The 19,803-nt window shown below is 38.4% G+C and overlaps 1 protein-coding gene and 1 pseudogene across 2 annotated transcripts in view; one reads left to right on the top strand and one right to left on the bottom strand.

Annotated features, from left to right (window-relative positions):
• Window positions 1–19,803, bottom strand: part of LOC134206712 (serine protease persephone-like) — a 56,717-nt gene that overhangs the window by 20,425 nt on the left and 16,489 nt on the right. Inside the window, exon 1 of one of the 2 annotated variants that reach the window (XM_062682438.1) lies at window positions 1,219–1,394. The exons of the other annotated variant lie outside the window; for it this stretch is intronic. Within the exon in view, the coding sequence (XP_062538422.1) occupies window positions 1,219–1,339 (121 nt within the window). The 5' untranslated portion in view covers window positions 1,340–1,394. Of the gene's footprint in view, window positions 1–1,218; window positions 1,395–19,803 lie in introns of those variants that run through there. 2 annotated transcript variants of the gene reach the window in all.
• On the top strand, window positions 11,956–13,509 carry LOC134218857 (uncharacterized; annotated as a pseudogene).

Genomic DNA, 19,803 nt, shown 5'->3' with positions numbered 1-19,803 from the left:
GGAAAACAATCCCTCAAAATATCTGTTTGATTCTGCCACACGTTCCACAACGTAAGTACAACATTATCAAAACTATTTTTTACATGGCCACAAAGCGTTATCTAACCTCGAAATATTTAGTCATCTGCTTTTAGTGGCATAATCCTATTAATTTCGATGGTCTCTTCTCATGATTGATTCACCAATGTTTCTTCTCTTTTACAGATCGAAAGCTTTCGTTACCAAGTATTTCATCGTGACAGCAGCAGCGGACATCATCAATTCAGAATATAATTTGCCATTCTTTATGTTTTTCTCATTGTACGGTATTCTGATAAACAATATAAATATAAACATGTGGATATTTCTGGGTTTTGATAAAAATATACGAAACAAATTCCAGCAAACTTTTCGCTTAAATTTGGCTACAATGGAAAACCAGCTTTTTTAGTACTTTTCACTCAAAGTCGACTCCTTGACAAAAAGTAAAATTCACTCAACCAAAGGTTTTTCAAAATAACTCAAAATTGAGTTCTTGCTGAAAAACTCAATTTTGAGTGGTTGCACTTTGCTGTCAAGTTGAGTGAAAAAGACTTAATTTTGAGTTGTTTCGCATCTCCGTGTATATATGTTTCTGATCCACAAAAAATGAGGCAAACCTGATCATGATCATCATCTATAGGTGTCTAATGATGTGCAAAAAATCAGCCCATAAGGCTGGTATATGGTCGAGTAGTAAACATAAAGACTACTAAAATGGCTTTTCGCCCTATTCTACTCAACTCAAAATTATTTTCTTCCTTGACCTCATGTAAAGGTAACAGGTCCACGTATAGTTAATAAATTACAATTACAATTCTTCCTCAGAGGTTTGCTGCTACTACTACTGTAGTAAATATCCAAAAAATGCGTGGGTTGTTCGGCTATGAATAGTTCTGTTTTTCAAAAGTCTTGATTATGATTTAAAAAAACGCTTCCTAAATTACCCTTATTCTATCTCACCAGAATACACTTCCTCTTCATTTGCACATTCTATACAGATCGCTTCTCGCCGATTTCAGAATGCAGGATCGAGAGGTTATCATGTCGGTGCTATACCATTGTAGATTACGGCAACCACACAAACAACGCGCTTGCTAACACTAAACGGCATAGTCACTGTTATCGCGCTCTAGTTTAGTATTTTATCAAGCGTTCCTCCTGAAGACTACACCAATCCGGGGCTTCCTCGATGCTTACCGTATAGAGTCTGGCTTTGGCCATGCACGGATGCGGCCAACAGCGTGCAACCGGTCAAAAACAGCTGTAGCAGCAAACCGGCACCGATGGGTTTCCCTAAGGTCATCATCATCCTCGTCATCTTCGTAGGTCTCGTATTCAGGTTTTACCGCTCTTTGATTTTGTTTACAATCGCGGAGTAGCGATGCGGAATCTTCACATTTGTAAACAGCGCAAGTTGTACAGCAGAACTCGCTCTCGCGACCAACACTAGTTGATGGCTTCGCGGAATGGTCACCGCTGAGCCGAAATAAAATAAAAAGCACAACGGCAGATTAGCTTCTTCTCGGTAGCAGTGCCTTCGAATAATCTTCTTTGTAGTTAATATAACGATCAGTGTCAACTATCAACCGCTATAACCTCAATGACGTCACCTTTCGCATGCGTAGATCATTGTTTTTCGATCACTGCCCGTGCCATCGATTCGGCCGTCAGGCTTAGCCGACAATCGAACCGTAGTTCCGCAAACTGTTATAGAAACGGTGTCCGATCTGCCCACCGGGGGTTCACTGACAGAATTTAATCAACCGGTTTTGCAGTTGACGAGCACGACGCGATTACACCACACTCCCCGACTAGCGACGTTATGCGAACTGAACGACCAGAGCATCAACCGACTACTGATGGGCGGAAGCTGGACATCAAGTGAGATGTTTGCGCGCATCAAGAAGAGCATTCGCGTACAGATCTTCAATTCGGCAATCATCGCCGGACAGCAGCCGCTCATGTTGCACTGCCATGGAAGCGTGGCCGCTATCAGAGAGTGAGTTTCCAAAGAGCGAACAGTGATCGAAAGGTGATGGTCAGTCTGCAGAGAACTTACAATGGTGGTGATTAGTTGGCAGTGGATTGTTATGATGCGATTCATGCATTACAACAATGTTTGGACGCTGCTAAGAACAGGTTTGCGGTTAGGTGCAATTTTTATCAGGTTCATGTTTTACTTTGGTACCAGGTGGAGGTGTGTAGAAGGTGTAAATTCCTACATACAACAGCCATCCCACAGATGTAGGTAGATCAGAAGGTGTCAATTCTTACAGCAGTCAAATTTGATTAAACGTTTTTGACTTTCTGTATGGAAAGGCTGTTCTACTGAAATATTAACCATCAGACAAAAGAGAGGAGAGATTTGTGTGTGCGTAGAAAACGTTAGACGCAAGTTTTACTGGTCGTGATCAATGGGAACGTCGATTTGAAGATGACTCTAATCTAGTTATTATGCAATGCACTAAATCTTAAGTTTGGTTGAAATTTGACATAATTCGGCACAATTAGGCATTGAGAGGTTGCTAAGGAATGTGAACTATGTTGTCATTCCATCGAAAGCATTATGGTTTAGTGACTGAATCACAACCCACTGTTTCCGTACCATAGCGCTGATTTGGCATGGTTGAAACCATCTGTTTTCAGTCTCACATTTTATTTGAAAGGCTTATTTGTCTTTGTCTTTGTCCCAAAACTTTTGATTTTACACTGAACCCTCTTTTTACGGCACTTTTTAGATGTCACTTCAATTTACGGCCCTCTTTTTACGGTACGTGACATAAAACAGAATTTCAAGCAATATTGTCCTTTTCTGAACTAAATCTATCACATGTTGTACATATGCATAATCAAGTTTCAGACATAGTAATTAATTTCCACTCCGGGTGGCTTAATAGCCGGCATATAGGCAATTAATTTTGAATGTAACAATATTTGTCATCCAAATGTAAACCTATATAGACTAGGGATCCTATAATGAGAGATATGCAAATACTTTTCCAGACGATTTAGCAACGCTGTTACATTTGTTAGCAAACGCTTCCAGCACTTGCCGCAGCGTAAAATGTTGAAGCTTGTATATGACTTTGCATTTGATAACAATTTGGAATATGTTTGTCTGTCCACTAACAGTGTTTAAATAAGCATTATCACTAGAATAAAAGTGCAATACAAATAGGAGAAACACGATACATAAACTAGATTACTTCCACTCGCGAAAGTAAAACAAATTGTTTACTCGATGAAACTTTTCTTAAAATCTATCTCAATACCTTTCAACCTCGTCTCAATCTGCAACAATAACAACGTTCATTTGGCTCACGTTTTGACAGTTCTCAATGCTCGATTGGCTTACAATGGCCGCTTTCGCATATCTCTCATTATAGGATCCCTAATATAGACGAATCCAAGTAAAAATAAGAAGAAGACACACGACGGTGTTAACTTTGACAGAAGCTACAGCTCAGCATAGGGAGATCATTTTAAAATGGTTATAATAAATTCTAGACAAAATGTAATTAAAATCTGATTGATGTACGGTACGGAAAAAGTTCTGAATTACATATCTGAAAGCTTATCTCATTTTTTTTTGGATATTTTCCAAAAATGTATCTATCATACAGTTCGGAACTTTTTCCGTATCATACATCAATCAGATTTTAATTACATTTTGTCTAGAATTTATTATAAGCATTTTAAAATGATCTCCCTATGCTAAGCTGTAGGATCTGTCAAAGTTAACACCGTCGTGTGTCTTCTTCTTATTTTTACTTGGATTCGTCTATTAGAAGACACTCTTAGCTCTTAAAGGCGCAAGGCGTTTTTTAGATACGTCGGAAATATTTTTAACGTAAATAACCATTGAAATCGTGGGCCCTCCTTAGCCGTCCGGTTAGCCGCGGTAAGACGCGCGGGTACAAAGCAAGACCATGCTGAGGGTGGCTGGGTTCGATTCCCGGTGACGGTCTAGGCAATTTTCGGATTGGAAATTGTCTCGACTTCCATAAAAGTATCATCGTGTTTGCCTCATGATATACGAATGCAAAAATGGTAACTTGGCTTAGAAACCTCGCTGTTAATAACTGTGGAAGTGCTTAATAAACACTAAGCTGCGAGGCGGCTCTGTCCCAGTGTGGGGATGTAATGTCAATAAGAAGAAGAAGAACCATTGAAATCATTTACATTAAACGTATTTTCGATTTGTTATTTTAAGGTCACTCCTGACGGAATCCAATTTTTAAAGTACTCGCGTTTTCAAGGGCACACCATTCGATACGGAAGCAACGCACAACTGTCATTTTTATTTTTTCACGCATGCTGCGACGCAGCAAAGCTGAAAAATAAAAATGACAGTTGTACCACAGAGAAACAGACGTCTCACTTAGAACAAAATGCAATCAAAATCATCGCCACGGAAACATTACCGCCCAATGCTAAATGGACCGTAGGTTGACAAACGGTAACCAGGTGGCGGTAGTGGGCAAACGTCAAACACAAGCAAAACTGATGGAAGCGCCATCAGTGCCCGATCGACCACCTACAAAAAAATTGAATCCACCGTTAAAAAGATGAACGATGAAACATGTGTAGAGTGAGACGTCTGTTTCTCTGTGGTTGTACGTTGCTTCCGTATCGAATGGTGTGCCCTTGAAAACGCGAGTACTTTAAAAATTGGATTCCGTCAGGAGTGACCTTAAAACAACATTGCGCATTATGGGCAGGCTTGGCATTTACTCGTATAATGAGCTCAATGAGAATAAAAAAGTTCATCAAAAATGAGCAACAAAACATCACGGATATGATCAAAACATAAAAAAGATGCTCTTCGTTGTGGGAAAAATGAGGAGTGGCTCTCTTTGGGAGAAACGGTTTGTCTCAATGTGCCTCTTTGAGGAGCATCATTTTTGTTGTTCTTTCCAATTGAACGTTCAGAGAAATGAACGCACACTTGTGTCATATCATCGCTACCCGCACAACAGCCTCACACATTCGCACCTTCATGAGACCAGCATGAGAAAAGGGACCGTGTATGGCATCCATGAACGAGTAGAAATGAACACCATTCTATATTTTCATTAATTATTTACTGCTTCTAAGCAACAGGCAGCTTGATGTAGGCAATTCTACATTTATCTGGTTAGCAATTACAATTTGGATTGCAAAGAGCAGGGATTGAATGCTAAAGAGAATGAACAAGTCTCTCACTTATCATCTCTGTATACATATACGATATGTAGCAGGTAGATGTTCCAGTATTGGCCACACGAAGCACATAATTTAATATATCTAGTAAAATTGGCATTTTTTTACCTTTTCACGCAAAACCATTAAAAATATGAACATAAATCTTCATTTTGGTGGAAAAAAATTAATTAAAATAATGCAAATTTTATTAAATAATGAAGTTTTTTGCCGAGCAGTATTAGCTACCAGGGCATTACTATAATTTTTGAATTAGGAAGTCGTATTTTGTTAGAAGAATAGATATAATATTTTTCATACTTATGCTACTTCACCAAGGTCAGTGTGCAATTTAATGAAGGAATTTTAAGTTTGTGGAGCTTATTGTGGGAATAGGCAAGCGGGAGTCTGACGGAAAACTATCACTTCTGACTGCGATGGTTCACCACGTGTATTTTGATTGACTGCAAATTACCACGATTGCTTTGATTAATATTTTGGTGGCTCTCCGTTGTCAATTGCCAATTGGATATTTCCTTTCCATACTTAAAACCCAGTGCCATTTCACTGCCACACATTCCCCCTCTTCTCAGGTTTTGTTTTGTTATGGAAAGTAACATTCTAAAACACTAATCCAGCATAAAACAGAAAGGTAGTATAAACACAACATACTCAAAAACTGACCAAAAAATTATGTAGCCATAAAAAAAGATCAATTGCCAATAATTAGGATTTGTTAAACAAGAACCTTTCACCCTAAATGGGCAGATACATTAAGGAGAACCACGGTAGAGTTCAGAAATGTCTGCCACAATAGACACTCCTACATTAAGGCGCATATTTTATTACATAAGTGATCAACAAATTCGAAAACTATGTTTTAGTACTGGCTGCAAGTAAACATAGATGAAAAACTGATGCCTCTAAAAGCAAGGGGTGAATTGTAAATAGGAATGTAGTTATTCCAAATCCAAAATTATATTCAAGTACCAAATATAAGTGAGACCTACCGAGTATCAAATGCGGGTAACAATTTTAGTATACCTTAGATAGTTGAGGCAACAATCAATATTGCCCATTGCATCAATTTTTAGACTCTGGCGCAACTTCGTTTTGCTTCAAATTTTTAGCGTGTACTCCAATACATTCAAACTATCTTCGTAATTGTTTTTTTGTTGTTGTTATTTATCAAACACACATGTTTTTGTTTACTCAAATAAACAATAAACAGTGTCAATTCATTTGTGTGTGTGACACGGGAAAAATATGCACGCAAATAATTTTCGCGCAGGAGTCTAATAAGGCGGAATCTGCGCAATATGAAACTGGATATTTTTTCATGGTTCCAGTTTCATAGGCTATGAACGATCCTCGGTACCCAGAAATGTCATCGGTACCCAGTACGTAATTTATTTTTGTCATATTTTAGAACACAGTTTTTCATTGCTTCCATAGCAACATTTTCGAATTGTTTTTTTCGGCAAACAAAAACAACTTTCACCGATCAAAGCCTAATCAAAGCAAGGAATATTTTAAATTCGTTTTAAATTTGATTTACTTTTTATATATTTTTAAAATTAATCCAATTTCATATACTTTCAGGTGAATATACGTAATAAATGTGTAACTGGATGATATGGTTGCAGTTGCTATTCGACGAGAAAAAAAGAAATGCTTGGACTATAGATTCTAGAGCGACGACGAGCTTTCAACTTTACAACAATCTCGGTCCCAATGTTTCGAAATATTGGGGCCACTTTCCCTTAGCACTCACTTGCCACCTCATACTGTACGGTTTGGAGTCTACGGTTTTGGATCCCGCATCGAAAATTGTCTTAATCATTCGCACTAGAGCAGCTATCTTCTAGCACTTTTTTGTCGTCTAATATGAATTGGCTGGGATCAACGGTTATGAATCCCGTCTAGAAAATCATCCTCACTCCAGCACATAATGAGTTTCCTACGATAACCGATAACGGGGTCACGAATAATCGGTACTGCAAATTATCCTCGGGTAACCGTAAAATATAATGTTAAAAAAAAAATCCTGGCTTTGTCAAGATGTTCTTGTGATATTTTAGTAGCGGGAAATCAGTTGTAAAATATGCCAAAAGCAATGGGTTTTGGGTGGTATTCTCGATCCATCCACCTCGATTTTTTTAATTTGTATCCCCACATATGTTGGATCCTCATGGCAATATTATTACAATTTTGCGGAATTAATGCACTATTCGGCGCTTTTCCAAATAGATCCAGCAGACCATTTCATAAGCTAGGTTTAACTTACATATAAACTGCCGTAAAATTTTAGTCTCAATAGTCATTTATTATGGACTCAATTTCCAAATGTTATTTGGAAATGACGGAGCTTTTGGATGAATTCATAGAGCAATTTTAGGGTAATTAAAACGCATTATCTGAGAGAATAGAATTCCGATAGTCAGAAGAAATCCAATTGAAATCCAAAAAGCCATTGTGTTCCCGGCGTTTCTACATGGAATAAACGTCGTTCTTCACATTCAGCTTTGACGCCAAAGATAAGAAAAACAGATGGAAATACGGGGATATTCACATTAGTAACAATGTGCGTTGTGGACCGAACTGTTAAAAAGACTGATTCTTGCATTTAATCCAACTTTTTTGCAGCACAAGGCATAATTACCAGCAGTCGACGATCATTAACGAATATGTAAATTTATCCTAATAATCGTATAATCAATGGTCCCAGCTTGATCTATTGAAACTATCATTTATTCTAAAAGCATCAAAATGGAGTACATCGGTCTAAAACAGAACAAAAGCATTATTAATATGTATGTTGAATAAAATATATGTCAGATTAAATATTTATATTCAGCAGCAGTCTCCTTTTTCTTCAAACGGGTTCAGTTGCGAAAGTAAAACTAGGAAAACAAACATTCTTTTTTCTGTTGATTGGTGATGACCTCGTTACTAAGTAACGAAAAACCAAGGGGCGAAAAATTGAGAGAAAACGTTTGGAATGCAAGGGGTAAGTCGATTTCGTAAAACTTTTGGGTACCAGCAGTTTGTTCTAATGGAACCGTAAAATGAGTACTAATTTGCACTGAGCCCAACATCTTGATAATTATATCTATGGTTGAGGTGATTAATGAATATATAGATAACTGATAAATAAACAATATAATAAATATACGTTATAAAGATCTCAAAACAGCACCTAAAGCACCACTCGCGCTCATTAAAAAATCAAGCAACACTTGGTCGAACTGAGCACTTCATGCGAGGACCACTCGCGATCATTACAAAATCAAGCAACACTTGGTCGAACTGAGCACTTTATGCGAGCACCACTCGCGCTCATTACAAAATCAAGCAACACTTGGTCGCACTGAGCACTTTATGCGAGCACCACTCGCGCTCATTGAAAAATCAAACAACACTTGGTCGCACTGAGCACTTCATGCGAGCACCACTTGCGCTTATTTCAAAATCAAGCAACGCTAAGTTGCACTGAGCACTTTATGCGAGCACCACTCGCGCTCATTAAAAAATCAAGCAACACTTGGTCGAACTGAGCACTTTAAGCGAGCACCACTCGCGCTCATTACAAAATCAAGCAACAATTGGTCGCACTGAGCACTTTATGCGAGCACCACTCGCGCTCATTACAAAATCAAGCAACACTTGGTCGAACTGAGCACTTTATGCGAGCACCACTTGCGCTTATTTCAAAATCAAGCAACGCTAAGTTGCACTGAGCACTTTATGCGAGCACCACTCGCGCTCATTAAAAAATCAAGCAACACTTGGTCGAACTGAGCACTTTATGCGAGCACCACTCGCGCTCATTTCAAAATCAAGCAACACTTGGTCGCACTGAGCACTTTATGCGAGCACCACTCGCGCTCATTAAAAAATCAAGCAACACTTGGTCGAACTGAGCACTTTAAGCGAGCACCACTCGCGCTCATTTCAAAATCAAGCAACACTTGGTCGCACTGAGCACTTTATGCGAGCACCACTCGCGCTCATTAAAAAATCAAGCAACACTTGGTCGAACTGAGCACTTTATGCGAGCACCACTCGCGCTCATTACTAAATCAAGGAACACTAAGTCTGCATGTTGAAGATGGTCTTTTTGCAATAGAGTCCTAGTTTGAAAATTGATACTACAATTAATATAATCGTCGTAAATAAGGGCCATGGGGTGTCAGGAGGGCTTGGCCCTTCCATGATCCACTTGCGGCTCCCTTCTAAAATTTTGAAAAGAAAGTTAAAAAAACATTTTTTATTTTTTTCTTATTCAGGTTTGTCATTTTATCACCATTATTTTGATCTGTCCGCCAGTGTATCGGCTTGTCGTTGCAGAATGTAGTGTTCAAGTGTTGTGGACATTCTGGTTTGGTGATTTCACTCAGTTGTTCAATGTATGATAAAATGTATCCAGCTTTCCGCGAGCGGTAATGGCCGTCAGCTCGCCTGCGGGTTAGTCTCTGATTTGACGTTTTTGGAGGTCAACTGCACCCACTGCTCCGAGCATTCTGACCAATGTGGCATATAAGAAGGGGCTGATTCAGTAAATTCAAGCCTTCTTATATACCACATTGATCAAAATGCTCGAATGGTGGGTGCAGTTGACCTCCAGAAACGTCAAATCAGAGACTAACCCGCAGGCAAGCTGGCGGCCATTACCGCTCGCGGAAAACTGGATATATCTTTTCCATTACACTGCCAACTACGGTCAGAGTTCCTTAGAGAGTTTAGAGTGTTCTTCAAACTTCCAAAAACTATCAGTATTTTTTTGATTGCGTAAAATCTTTATGATTTCCTATTTCAGAAAACGTCCTAACAATCTCTTCGTATTTTGTAGAGAAAATTCTTCCAAAATATAATAAACTCACAATCCACACAAAAAAGTATCCTAATCTGATTCCATAAGACTTCACAAATACTGAAAAATTTATCCTTCTCAAACTTCAACATCAGATTTTATTATTATTTTCAGGCAGCATTTACCAATCTTCGGGAATCCATGAATACTTGTATTAATTATTATGAAGCTTCATGGAATTTACTCCACATCCAGTGTTCCAAAATCTGCAAATTTGATTCCAAAAACCTTGTGCATAAATCAAAAAAATGTTACAATAAACCACATGCAATTTGTACGCGATTACGATGTCTCAATCTACCTCACTCATTTATCTACAATTATTACAATGCGAAAAGTAGTCACCGTGTTTTTTTTGCAATCACACCATTATTGAAAACTAGTTGATTTTTTTTCAGTTGAGTAATGTTAATAACAATACAAATGGGCAATAAAGGAATTAAAGCAGTGCCCTATATCGGCTAAGAAAATTATCTCTCAACAGCTGTTCCCCCTAGACCGGGAATATGTATAAACTATAGTTACGACTATGAACAAAAGTTCCGTTTGATAAGTAGTCAGCATAATGCCGAACTATGCCTTTTCTCTGGTTCAACTTTTCAAAAAAAATAAGTTTGCACCTCTCGCAAAATATGTATTTTAATATCCACTTACCATTATATAAAGAAGCACTAAAATCACCCACGTAAATAAAATTAATTATATTTTGTCCATACGCACTCCCGCTTGTTCCAGACTCTACAGTGAGATCTATTTCAGAAATGGTGAAAAACCGGCAGGATCGCCAAATGTGGAGCTTATTGTGGGAATAGGCAGGCGGGAGTCTGACGGAAAACTATCACTTCTGACTGCGATGGTACACCACGTGTATTTTGACTGACTGCAGATTACCACGATTGCTTTGATTAATATTTTGGTGGCTCTCCGTTGTCGTTCATATGAAGCCTACTTCGATACTTTCAAATCAATTGGATATTTCCTTTCCATACTTAAAACCCAGTGCCATTTCACTGCCACACAAAGTTAAACACTTAACTGATCAATTTAAATTAGCACAAATTGTTGTTTTTCGCATTTAAAAATTATGTAAAATATCGCAGCATGCGCCTGTTTTGGCCACCCCTAAACGCGCTCTGCTTTTTGACAGTTCCTAATTTTCGCCATCCGCGTGACATCATTATCGTGCATTTTGCTAACAGCAGTTTTTCTCAAATTATTTCAATTGTGAAGGTAAAATGGTTTAGGATAACGAGGCACGTATACTTTTAATCATATTTTGTGTATGTTTTTGTTTATTGTTTCTTTATCATAGCAAAAAAAGTCCGAAACAATGTCGTCACGAAGTCCCTCCCGGCATGCGCACAGTGAAGAAGCAATCAGAAAGTGTCTCGACGAAATCGTTAAGGGCTCTTCTGTAAAATCCACCTGTGATAAATACGGAATCTCTCGATCTACTATTCGATACCGATTGAGCAGCAAGTGGCAAAAAACAACCAAACATGGACCACCAAGTGTTCTCTCTAAGGAAGAAGAAGATAAAATTTGTGTCTGGATCATTGGGATCCAACAGCGTGGTTTCCCCGTACAGCGCCATTCTCTGCTCCTCAAAGTCCAAGAGTTTTTGTCTGCTATATAAATATTCTAGCGATGTTATTATTATTGTTTGCCAATTCTATTATGCTGTTTCTAGGCCGGAAATGGTTCAACTCCTTTATTGTCCCTCCGAACGCAGCAAGCAAAACGTTACCGTGATGCTTTCGTTCAGCGCATCCGGACTGGTGGTAAATCCACTGGTCATTCTTCCAGGGCAGAGAATCAGAAAGGAAATCGCGCAAGGATTTCCCTCAGAATGGGGACTTGGGTAGAGTGAGCGTGGGTGGATGACATCTCACAACTTCGGTGAATACATGAAGAAAGTTTTCCACCCTTTTCTACTTCAAAAAGGAATTAAGCTCCCTATAATATTGTTTGTGGACGGCCATTCTTCTCATCTAGGAATAGAAGTGACAGATTTGTATCAGCAGCTGGGAGTCATTCTAATTGCTTTATATCCTAACACAACCCGTATTACGCAACCAGCCGTCGTCTCTATTTTCAAACCATTAAAAGATCAGTGGAAGATCGAAGTAGATGACTGGCGTTCGAAGCAACCAGATGTTAGCTTCACATTGCGTCACTTTGGAGGTGTGCTACAGGAAGCAGTAGCAAAGGGAATTAAAAAGGACAGTATTACTAACGGTTTTCGTGTGTGCGGTTTGTTCCCTTTCGATGCTGAGAACGTTGATTACACTAAATGCATAGCGAAATCGTCGAATAACACTGTGTCTCCTCCTGTAGTACCCAGTCAGCAGACTTTATTACCCAATATTGATAACATAACAACATAACAACATAACAAACGAAACAGCTGATGAATCCGTACTGTCCGATGCAAAAAGTGTTGAGGTATTAATCGGAAATACTTCAGCTACAGTAACCCACCAACTGTTCACCAGTAACACTAACCCACCCACATCTGATGAGAGTATTCCATTCACAGTGTCTTCTGCCTTTGTGCCCAATCACAAAGAGAAAATCAAAAAAAGCAATTGAAGTTATGGAAAGATCTACGCTTTCGGAGATTCAACGACTAAACGCTGATTTGTCTCATGAGGAGCAGGTTCTTCAATATTTATACAAAGAGTTTATTCGCCCTTTTACGACCTTCGTAAATAACTCATTTGAGGACGACCACATTGAACAAAATGCAATGGTCGAAATTGAGGAGGATGACACAATAATGGGAGAGTTATTGATCGATAATGACGGAAACGTAACCATCTCGGCGGCTCAATAATTTGAGGAAAAGGATGTGATTCATTTCTTGAAAGAATCGATGGCAAGCAGTGACATAGACACCGAAGCACTCAATAATTCCGTTTCAATGAGCTTTGGCACTACTGAAAATATATGCGTTGGTAAGTTATTTGTTTAAACATAATTGCCAGGGTTTTTTCATAAATGTTTTCCATATTTTAGACTCAACTTCTGGTCACCCTGTTCCCAACATTCTCAGAGATACAACAAACGTTGTATCGCAAACAAGGAAGAAAAATATTTCCGAATTTCTTAAGATTCCACCAACCCCTCGACGAAGCGCGAAGCATCAAAGCTATACCAAAAAATACTTTCCCGTTCTGACGGCCGGAGAACGTATTGAGGAAATAAGAAAAGCAGAGCAAGAAAAACAAGAAAATGAAATTCAAAAGAAAATTAGAGCAGCAGAACGAACAGAAGCTAGAAGAAGAACCGAAGAAGCCAAGAAACGAAAGCAAAAAAATTTGAATGAGGAATCAGTGAAAGAAGAAAAAGAAAACTGTAATTCGAAAAGAGTTCGAAAAGCGACCACTACAACTCAGAGAGTAAAGTCAAAGAAGATGAAAACAGAACATTAAAGCGTTTGTGTGAAATGGAATTTGATTATAAAGCGGCCGGAAACGTATTGAGGGTATAAGAAGAGCAGAGCAAGAAAAACAAAACAATGCAATTCAAAAGAAAATTAGAGCAGCAGAAGAGCTATAGAAGCTAGAGGAAGAATAGAAGAAGTCAGAGCAGGTTGAGAAACGAACACAAAAAAGGTTGAATGAGGAATCAGTGAAAGAAGAAACAGAAAACCGTAATTAGAAGAGAAAGGGAAGTCAAAGAAGACACACAAAACGTTGAAGCGTTTGCGTGTAATGGAATTGAATTGTAATACAATAATTTTTCAATATGAAACAGAGCAAATGTAATGTTAAAGTCATTAAATAAAATAATCCATTTTTTCTGTAAAGATGAATCGTATCTACATTTAAGAAAAAGAATATTAACGAAATGGCAAAAAAATCGCACTCCAATTAAGTAAGAGTTTAAGGAAAAGGGAAATCTGACATTTTTAACTAGTAGAATAATACACTTTACAGGGGTCGAGTTATTCGGAAAAATGTTCTACGTAATAAGTACAGGGCTTCTAAACTAAGAACATCGGGTCCAGATTATAAGAAAAAATGCAACAAAACTAAAAAAGAGCTTTAAATAAGTAAAATCTTTAAGGGGCCTATTGTGTATTCCGAGACGAGCGAAAAATTACTCGACGTGACAGTTTTACAATTATGTAAAACAAATATAACGCTTACTATCGATTTACTCGTCTGCAAATGTATGGGAGTCGAGTGAAAAAACTGTCGACTGCGTTTTTGTTCTACTCGACAGTGACTGGAGACAAGCAATTCGGCTCAAGTCACGGTCGAGCGGAATCGTCTCGAGTTACGAAATAGACCTCTAAATAACATTGCCCATTTTTGTCACTCTTTCAAGGAGTTGGTCCGTAGCAGGTTATTAATGGTCAGTAAAGCTGGTGAATTCACCGTGTCAGTTTGTTATGCGAAAAATGGTCAGAAAGATTGAGGAATCTGGAACATTCATTTATCCAGCAGCTGTTCTAGATTCATTTTTTATACCAGTCACTGGAGCCAAATAGAACAAACTCGCTGGTTTCCCCAGCAGTGTTCTATTCATGTTTTTCAAATTTTCAATTAAATGAAATCATCATGTTGGCGCCAAGGAAGGCGCCGTAATTGCAAAGTGGATTGATCCGTAGATAAAATGACGCATTCATACACCAAAACCCTTGGAAAATATTTGAATCTCGTGATTCAATCGTGGTTCAAATCTGCAGAAAATAGAACGGAGCGCTATACCAGTTTTATTTTTTTGACATTTGACTGGCATAAAAAATGAATCTAGAACAGCTGCTGGGAAAATCAATGTTTCAGATTCATATTCAAACTGACAGCCCCGAACGATTTGAATCACTGCTGGGTACATAAGGGTAAAATCAGCAGTGATTCAAATCGTTCGGGGCTGTCAGTTTGAATATGAATCTGAAACATTCATTTTCCCAGCAGCTGTTCTAGATTCATTTTTTATACCAGTCAAATGTCAAAAAAATAAAACTGGTATAACCCTCCGTTCTATTTTCTGCAGATTTGAACCACGATTGAATCACGAGATTCAAATATTTTCCAATTGTTTTGGTGTATGAATGCGTTATTTTATCTACGGATCAATCCACTTTGCAATTACGGCGCCTTTCTTGGCGCCAACATGATGATTTCATTTAATTGAAAATTTGAAAAACATGAATAGAACACTGCTGGGGAAACCAGCGAGTTTGTTCTATTTGGCTCCAGATTCAAACTAGAATAGTGGTCGAAAATTTGGAATGAAACTGAATCACTCCTGATTTCACTCTAACTGAATGGAAATATTCACTGGCTTCTCGGTCTTCTCTCAGTGTTGCCAGTGCGGCTGGTGTGTAGTGACGGCGTAACAATATACGCTGCCCCTACTTTATTATAGCTGACACTTTAGGACCTTTCAAGCATAATTTTTCATAACGACGTATGTAACAATTATGAGGATTTGAGAAATCCTTTGCAGAAAGTTGGCAAAACTTTTTCTAAAACTGTTTAAGAACTAAATCTTATACATACACCGGTATGCTGTACATACGTCGCTGTACAATGGTCGGTTTTCCATAGTGCACGATTGACGCAACTGCAGTTTTGTTTTATTTTGCTTTTTTGGTACATAGGTCGCTCTTAGTTCCTATATGTTAAAGCGACGTATGTAACAGTGAGACTTCAAAAATAGAAAATTCTACATACGTCGATTCGTAAAAAGATTGAATTAAAGAATTTTAGGATCTAAAATCAGTAAAATCGATGCGTGTTATATAAAGTCGCGTGTGATTGTCATGTTGTATTAAAAACCTCGTTTTGTTTACTTTTGTCACATACGTCCTTAGGATTAGCATTAGCATTAGCATTTAGCAGTTCGCACAAATTCGTAGGTGGTACAAGCCAAGACTATTGTATGAGAGTAGCATCACTTTCATCCGTTACCACAGATATTGATTTGGGACTAATCACTAACTCTTAGATGGAAGCAATGCACTCTCCAATAGTCGAGATCTGTCCTGGCCACGTCCTTGCGAATGCTGAGGAAGGGGAAGGATGGTTTGTTGGACACCTACTTAAGAAAGATGCAGAGAACTCTACGACCTCTCATAGGTGCCACGGGAGGTTTTTGGGATTGTGTGGGAGGTTATAACAGTAGGAAACGTTTTGGTATAACGTAAAACACAGAAAGACACTAAGATAGAAATACAAAGTAGGAAAGGGACGAGCCTGGAATTGAACCCAAGACCTCCTGCTTATAAGGCAGAAGCGGTAGCCACAAGACCACCGAGCTCGTCTTACTTTTGTCACATACGTCCTTATGAAAAATTATGCTTGCTTTGGTATAATCCCGAAATCGCACAAAAACGTCACAAAGGTTTTTCAGAGATAAAATGAAGTTGTTGAAACCTGCAAATGCAAATAAAAAATAATTTTAGAAGTAATCTATATATGAAATTCAACCGAGTTCGGTACAATTTTTCAAGTGTGTATAGGGGTAACGGCTCAAACCTTGGCCCATTATGCTACGGTTGAGCACATTAATTTTATCGTTATAAATCTTCATATATTGCATTTCCAACCAGAATTATTCCACCAGCCGGCTTGCTTACATTTGGTGTTGACGCCGAATATCAAAAAACGGTGATGAATGTCCGCAATATCTCATTTAAACCAGCGAAAGTCTCGAGAGAAATTGACAAAATGTCGGCATCCTTGTCCCTATCAGGTGGATCATTTTTCAGCCCACTTGTGTAAGACTATTAACTTGTAAAGGACACCTATTGTCCTGCGTATCAGGGTCGTTACACTTCTAAAACACTCCGGAAAGAATTGGTGGCTTTAGGATGCGGAAAGACTTCCCTTAAACACTGGCCAAAGCGGACCAAACAAAGATAGGAGAAATGAACAGGGCTCAGCTTAGTAAAATTAAGAAAAACGTGAGCAGATATAATTCAATTCATTTTTACTTCGCTTTAAAAAGGATAGAAGGATAAGAATACATGCTCGTTACAGACCTTTATATCATTCTTGTGCATATCGGCGTCAGTGTCTGGTTGAATCCGGGAGAGCGATAGGCGGCTGTGTTTCCCCTGCGATGCATTCTGTGTCCTATTCTTCAGGCCTAGACCGTTGGGTTTGGTCCTCGAGTTCGTCCGTTGCGGTGATGATCGATGATCGAGCGTTCTTCGTTATAATGATGCCCACGAGGATCGAATGACGACGAAGCGATTCACCTGTCGAGAGCCCACCTGGGTTGGGATCTTCCACCCTTGTACGGGATTCCACTCCTGGCTCTTCGCTGGTTCTCTGGCCTATTCCGAAAGGGCCACAACTTCCGGCAAACCGGATACAAACAGAGCCACCACTACCACTGGTCAATGCTGGGCACGATCACTTTTTCGTTATGGCGTTCACACTGTTGAAGAAAACTCGTTTTTTAATGGACTTCGCACAACTGAAGGCGTCAAAAGTGTTCACCTTTTTAGAGGGCGTCCGTCGCGATGACAGCCGCTTATAAAGGGATTCCTCCTTCCTGGTATAGGAATTTTCGTTGACAATCATAGTCAACAGTGACGTTGTGGTGTAACGGCTTGTGGTATAGGGGTGTTCAATAGGATTGGGAATGGATTGTTTTCGATATTTTTAATTCATATTTTTTTCTTTATTTCTATTTCATTATTCTATACTCAGCTCATCGAATTCATAATTTTAAATAGTAATAGTCAAAGCATTAGTCATAGTAAAATAATAATAATAAAATTTACAACGAAAATAATAACAAAAATTCAGTGGCAAAGAAAAATTATGTACAAAATATTTACTAAATAAATGTAACCGAAATAAGAGGTTACATTCATCTCCCACTCCTTTTTAAAAAAAACCAAGTGTTTTTTTTTCTAAGGGAAAGTCGGAAGTGAAATTTGAAGAAATTCTATTCTCAGCAACTCTCTTTTCATTGTAAGATAATTTAATTCAATGAAATGATTTTTCCACAGAGGAGCTCTTTTCCACCGGATTATATAAATTCCATTGATAGAGTCTGGTTGCTAAAGATTAATTCTAGGATGGTATTGTGTTGATAGCTCTCTTTTTTTTTACCAAGTGTTAAGTTTAATATTGCGGAATGATTTTTCCATTGAGTGGAGCTCTTTTCCTTCAAAATTACATAACCTTTGATAATAGAGGCTGGCTTTCAACTCACAGCGAGGTCTAGGGTAGGTGTTCTAGTCGAGACAACTCTCTTTTGGTTGACGGTTGATAGATTTGGCGAAATGATTTTTCCTTTAAAAAGAGCTCTTTTTCGCCAAATCACTCAACCTTCAACCATAGAGTCTGGTTGTCTGGACGAAAGGGGGTTTATAATAGGTTTATTTGCTTTGGAAACTCTCTTTTAGATGACGGTCGATAGATTTGGCGAAATGATTTTTTCCTTGAAAAGGAGCTCTTTTTCGCCAAATCACCCGACTTTCAACCATAGAGTCTGGTCGCCTAGGCAACAGGGGGGGTTATGAAAGGTTTATTTGCTTTGGCAACTCTCTTTTAGTTGACGGTTGATAGATTTGGCGAAATGATTTTTTCCTTGTAAGGGAGCTCTTTTTCGCCAAATCAACTGACTTTCAACCATAGAGTCTGGTCGCCTAGACAACAGGAGGATTATGAAAGGTTTATTTGCTTTGGCAACTCTCTTTTAGTTGACGGTTGTTAGATTTGGCGAAATGATTTTTTCCTTGAAAAGGAGCTCTTTTTCGCCAAATCACCCGACTTCCAACCATAGAGTCTGGTCACCTAGACAACAGGGGGATTATAAAAGGTTTATTTGCTTTGGCAACTCTCTTTTAGTTGATGGTTGATAGATTTGGCGAAATGATTTTTTCCTTGAAAGGAAGCTCTTTTTCACCAAATCACAAGACTTTCAACCATAGAGTCTGGTTGCCTAGACAAAAATTTCTTGCATTGCATCGGATAAGTATGTTGCCAAATGAATGCAGCGTGTCGTACCATTGGTTCGTCAGAATAAATAGTTTTGTTCAATCTCTCAGTACCAAATCTAAAGAATTTATATATCTATCTTTATCTCGACTTAACAGCTATTAAATTAACCTATTTTTAATTAGAAGAGAAAATAAATATTCTGAAACCTCTTCACTTAATCATATCACCAAATGTTTGGGATTAAGAAAAAAAAACTCTCACATACTCTCATTCATTCCCCCCACCATTCATCCAATATTTTCATTCAGTTTTAACACTCAAACGGTTGTCTGGACTAAAAAAAAGGTATTTACCAAGCACAACTCAATTTCACTCATTCCATCGATAATTTGTAAAATATAATGTTTTTAGGGTACCCTATTTTAAATATATGATTATGTCTGACCGAAAATCGATCAGACCCCTAGATCAATTTACTGATCGAAATTCGCCACATGGTGAGCGTTACTGATTTAATAACATTCCCCTTTGTCCGACCCTGGCAAATGCGATCTGTCAACCGCTGTCGATGTAAACAAGGGAGACTTATGGACTGAGAAGAAAGAATGAATTTCAACAGAGAAGAAATAGGTAAAACCTAGGGATCCTATAATGAGAGATATGCAAATACTTTTCCAGACGATTTAGCAACGCTGTTACTTTTGTTTGCAAACGCTTCCAGCACTTGCAGCACCGCAAAATGTTGAAGCTTGTATATGACTTTGCATTTTATAACAATTTGGAATATGTTTGTCTGTCCACTAACAGTGTTTA

The sequence above is a fragment of the Armigeres subalbatus genome, chromosome 1 (genome assembly GCF_024139115.2).
Source record: "Armigeres subalbatus isolate Guangzhou_Male chromosome 1, GZ_Asu_2, whole genome shotgun sequence".
NCBI classification, from domain to species: Eukaryota; Metazoa; Arthropoda; class Insecta; order Diptera; family Culicidae; genus Armigeres; species Armigeres subalbatus.
Note: the sequence above shows the minus strand (reverse complement) of the source record. Positions and strands in the feature narration are given on the sequence as shown.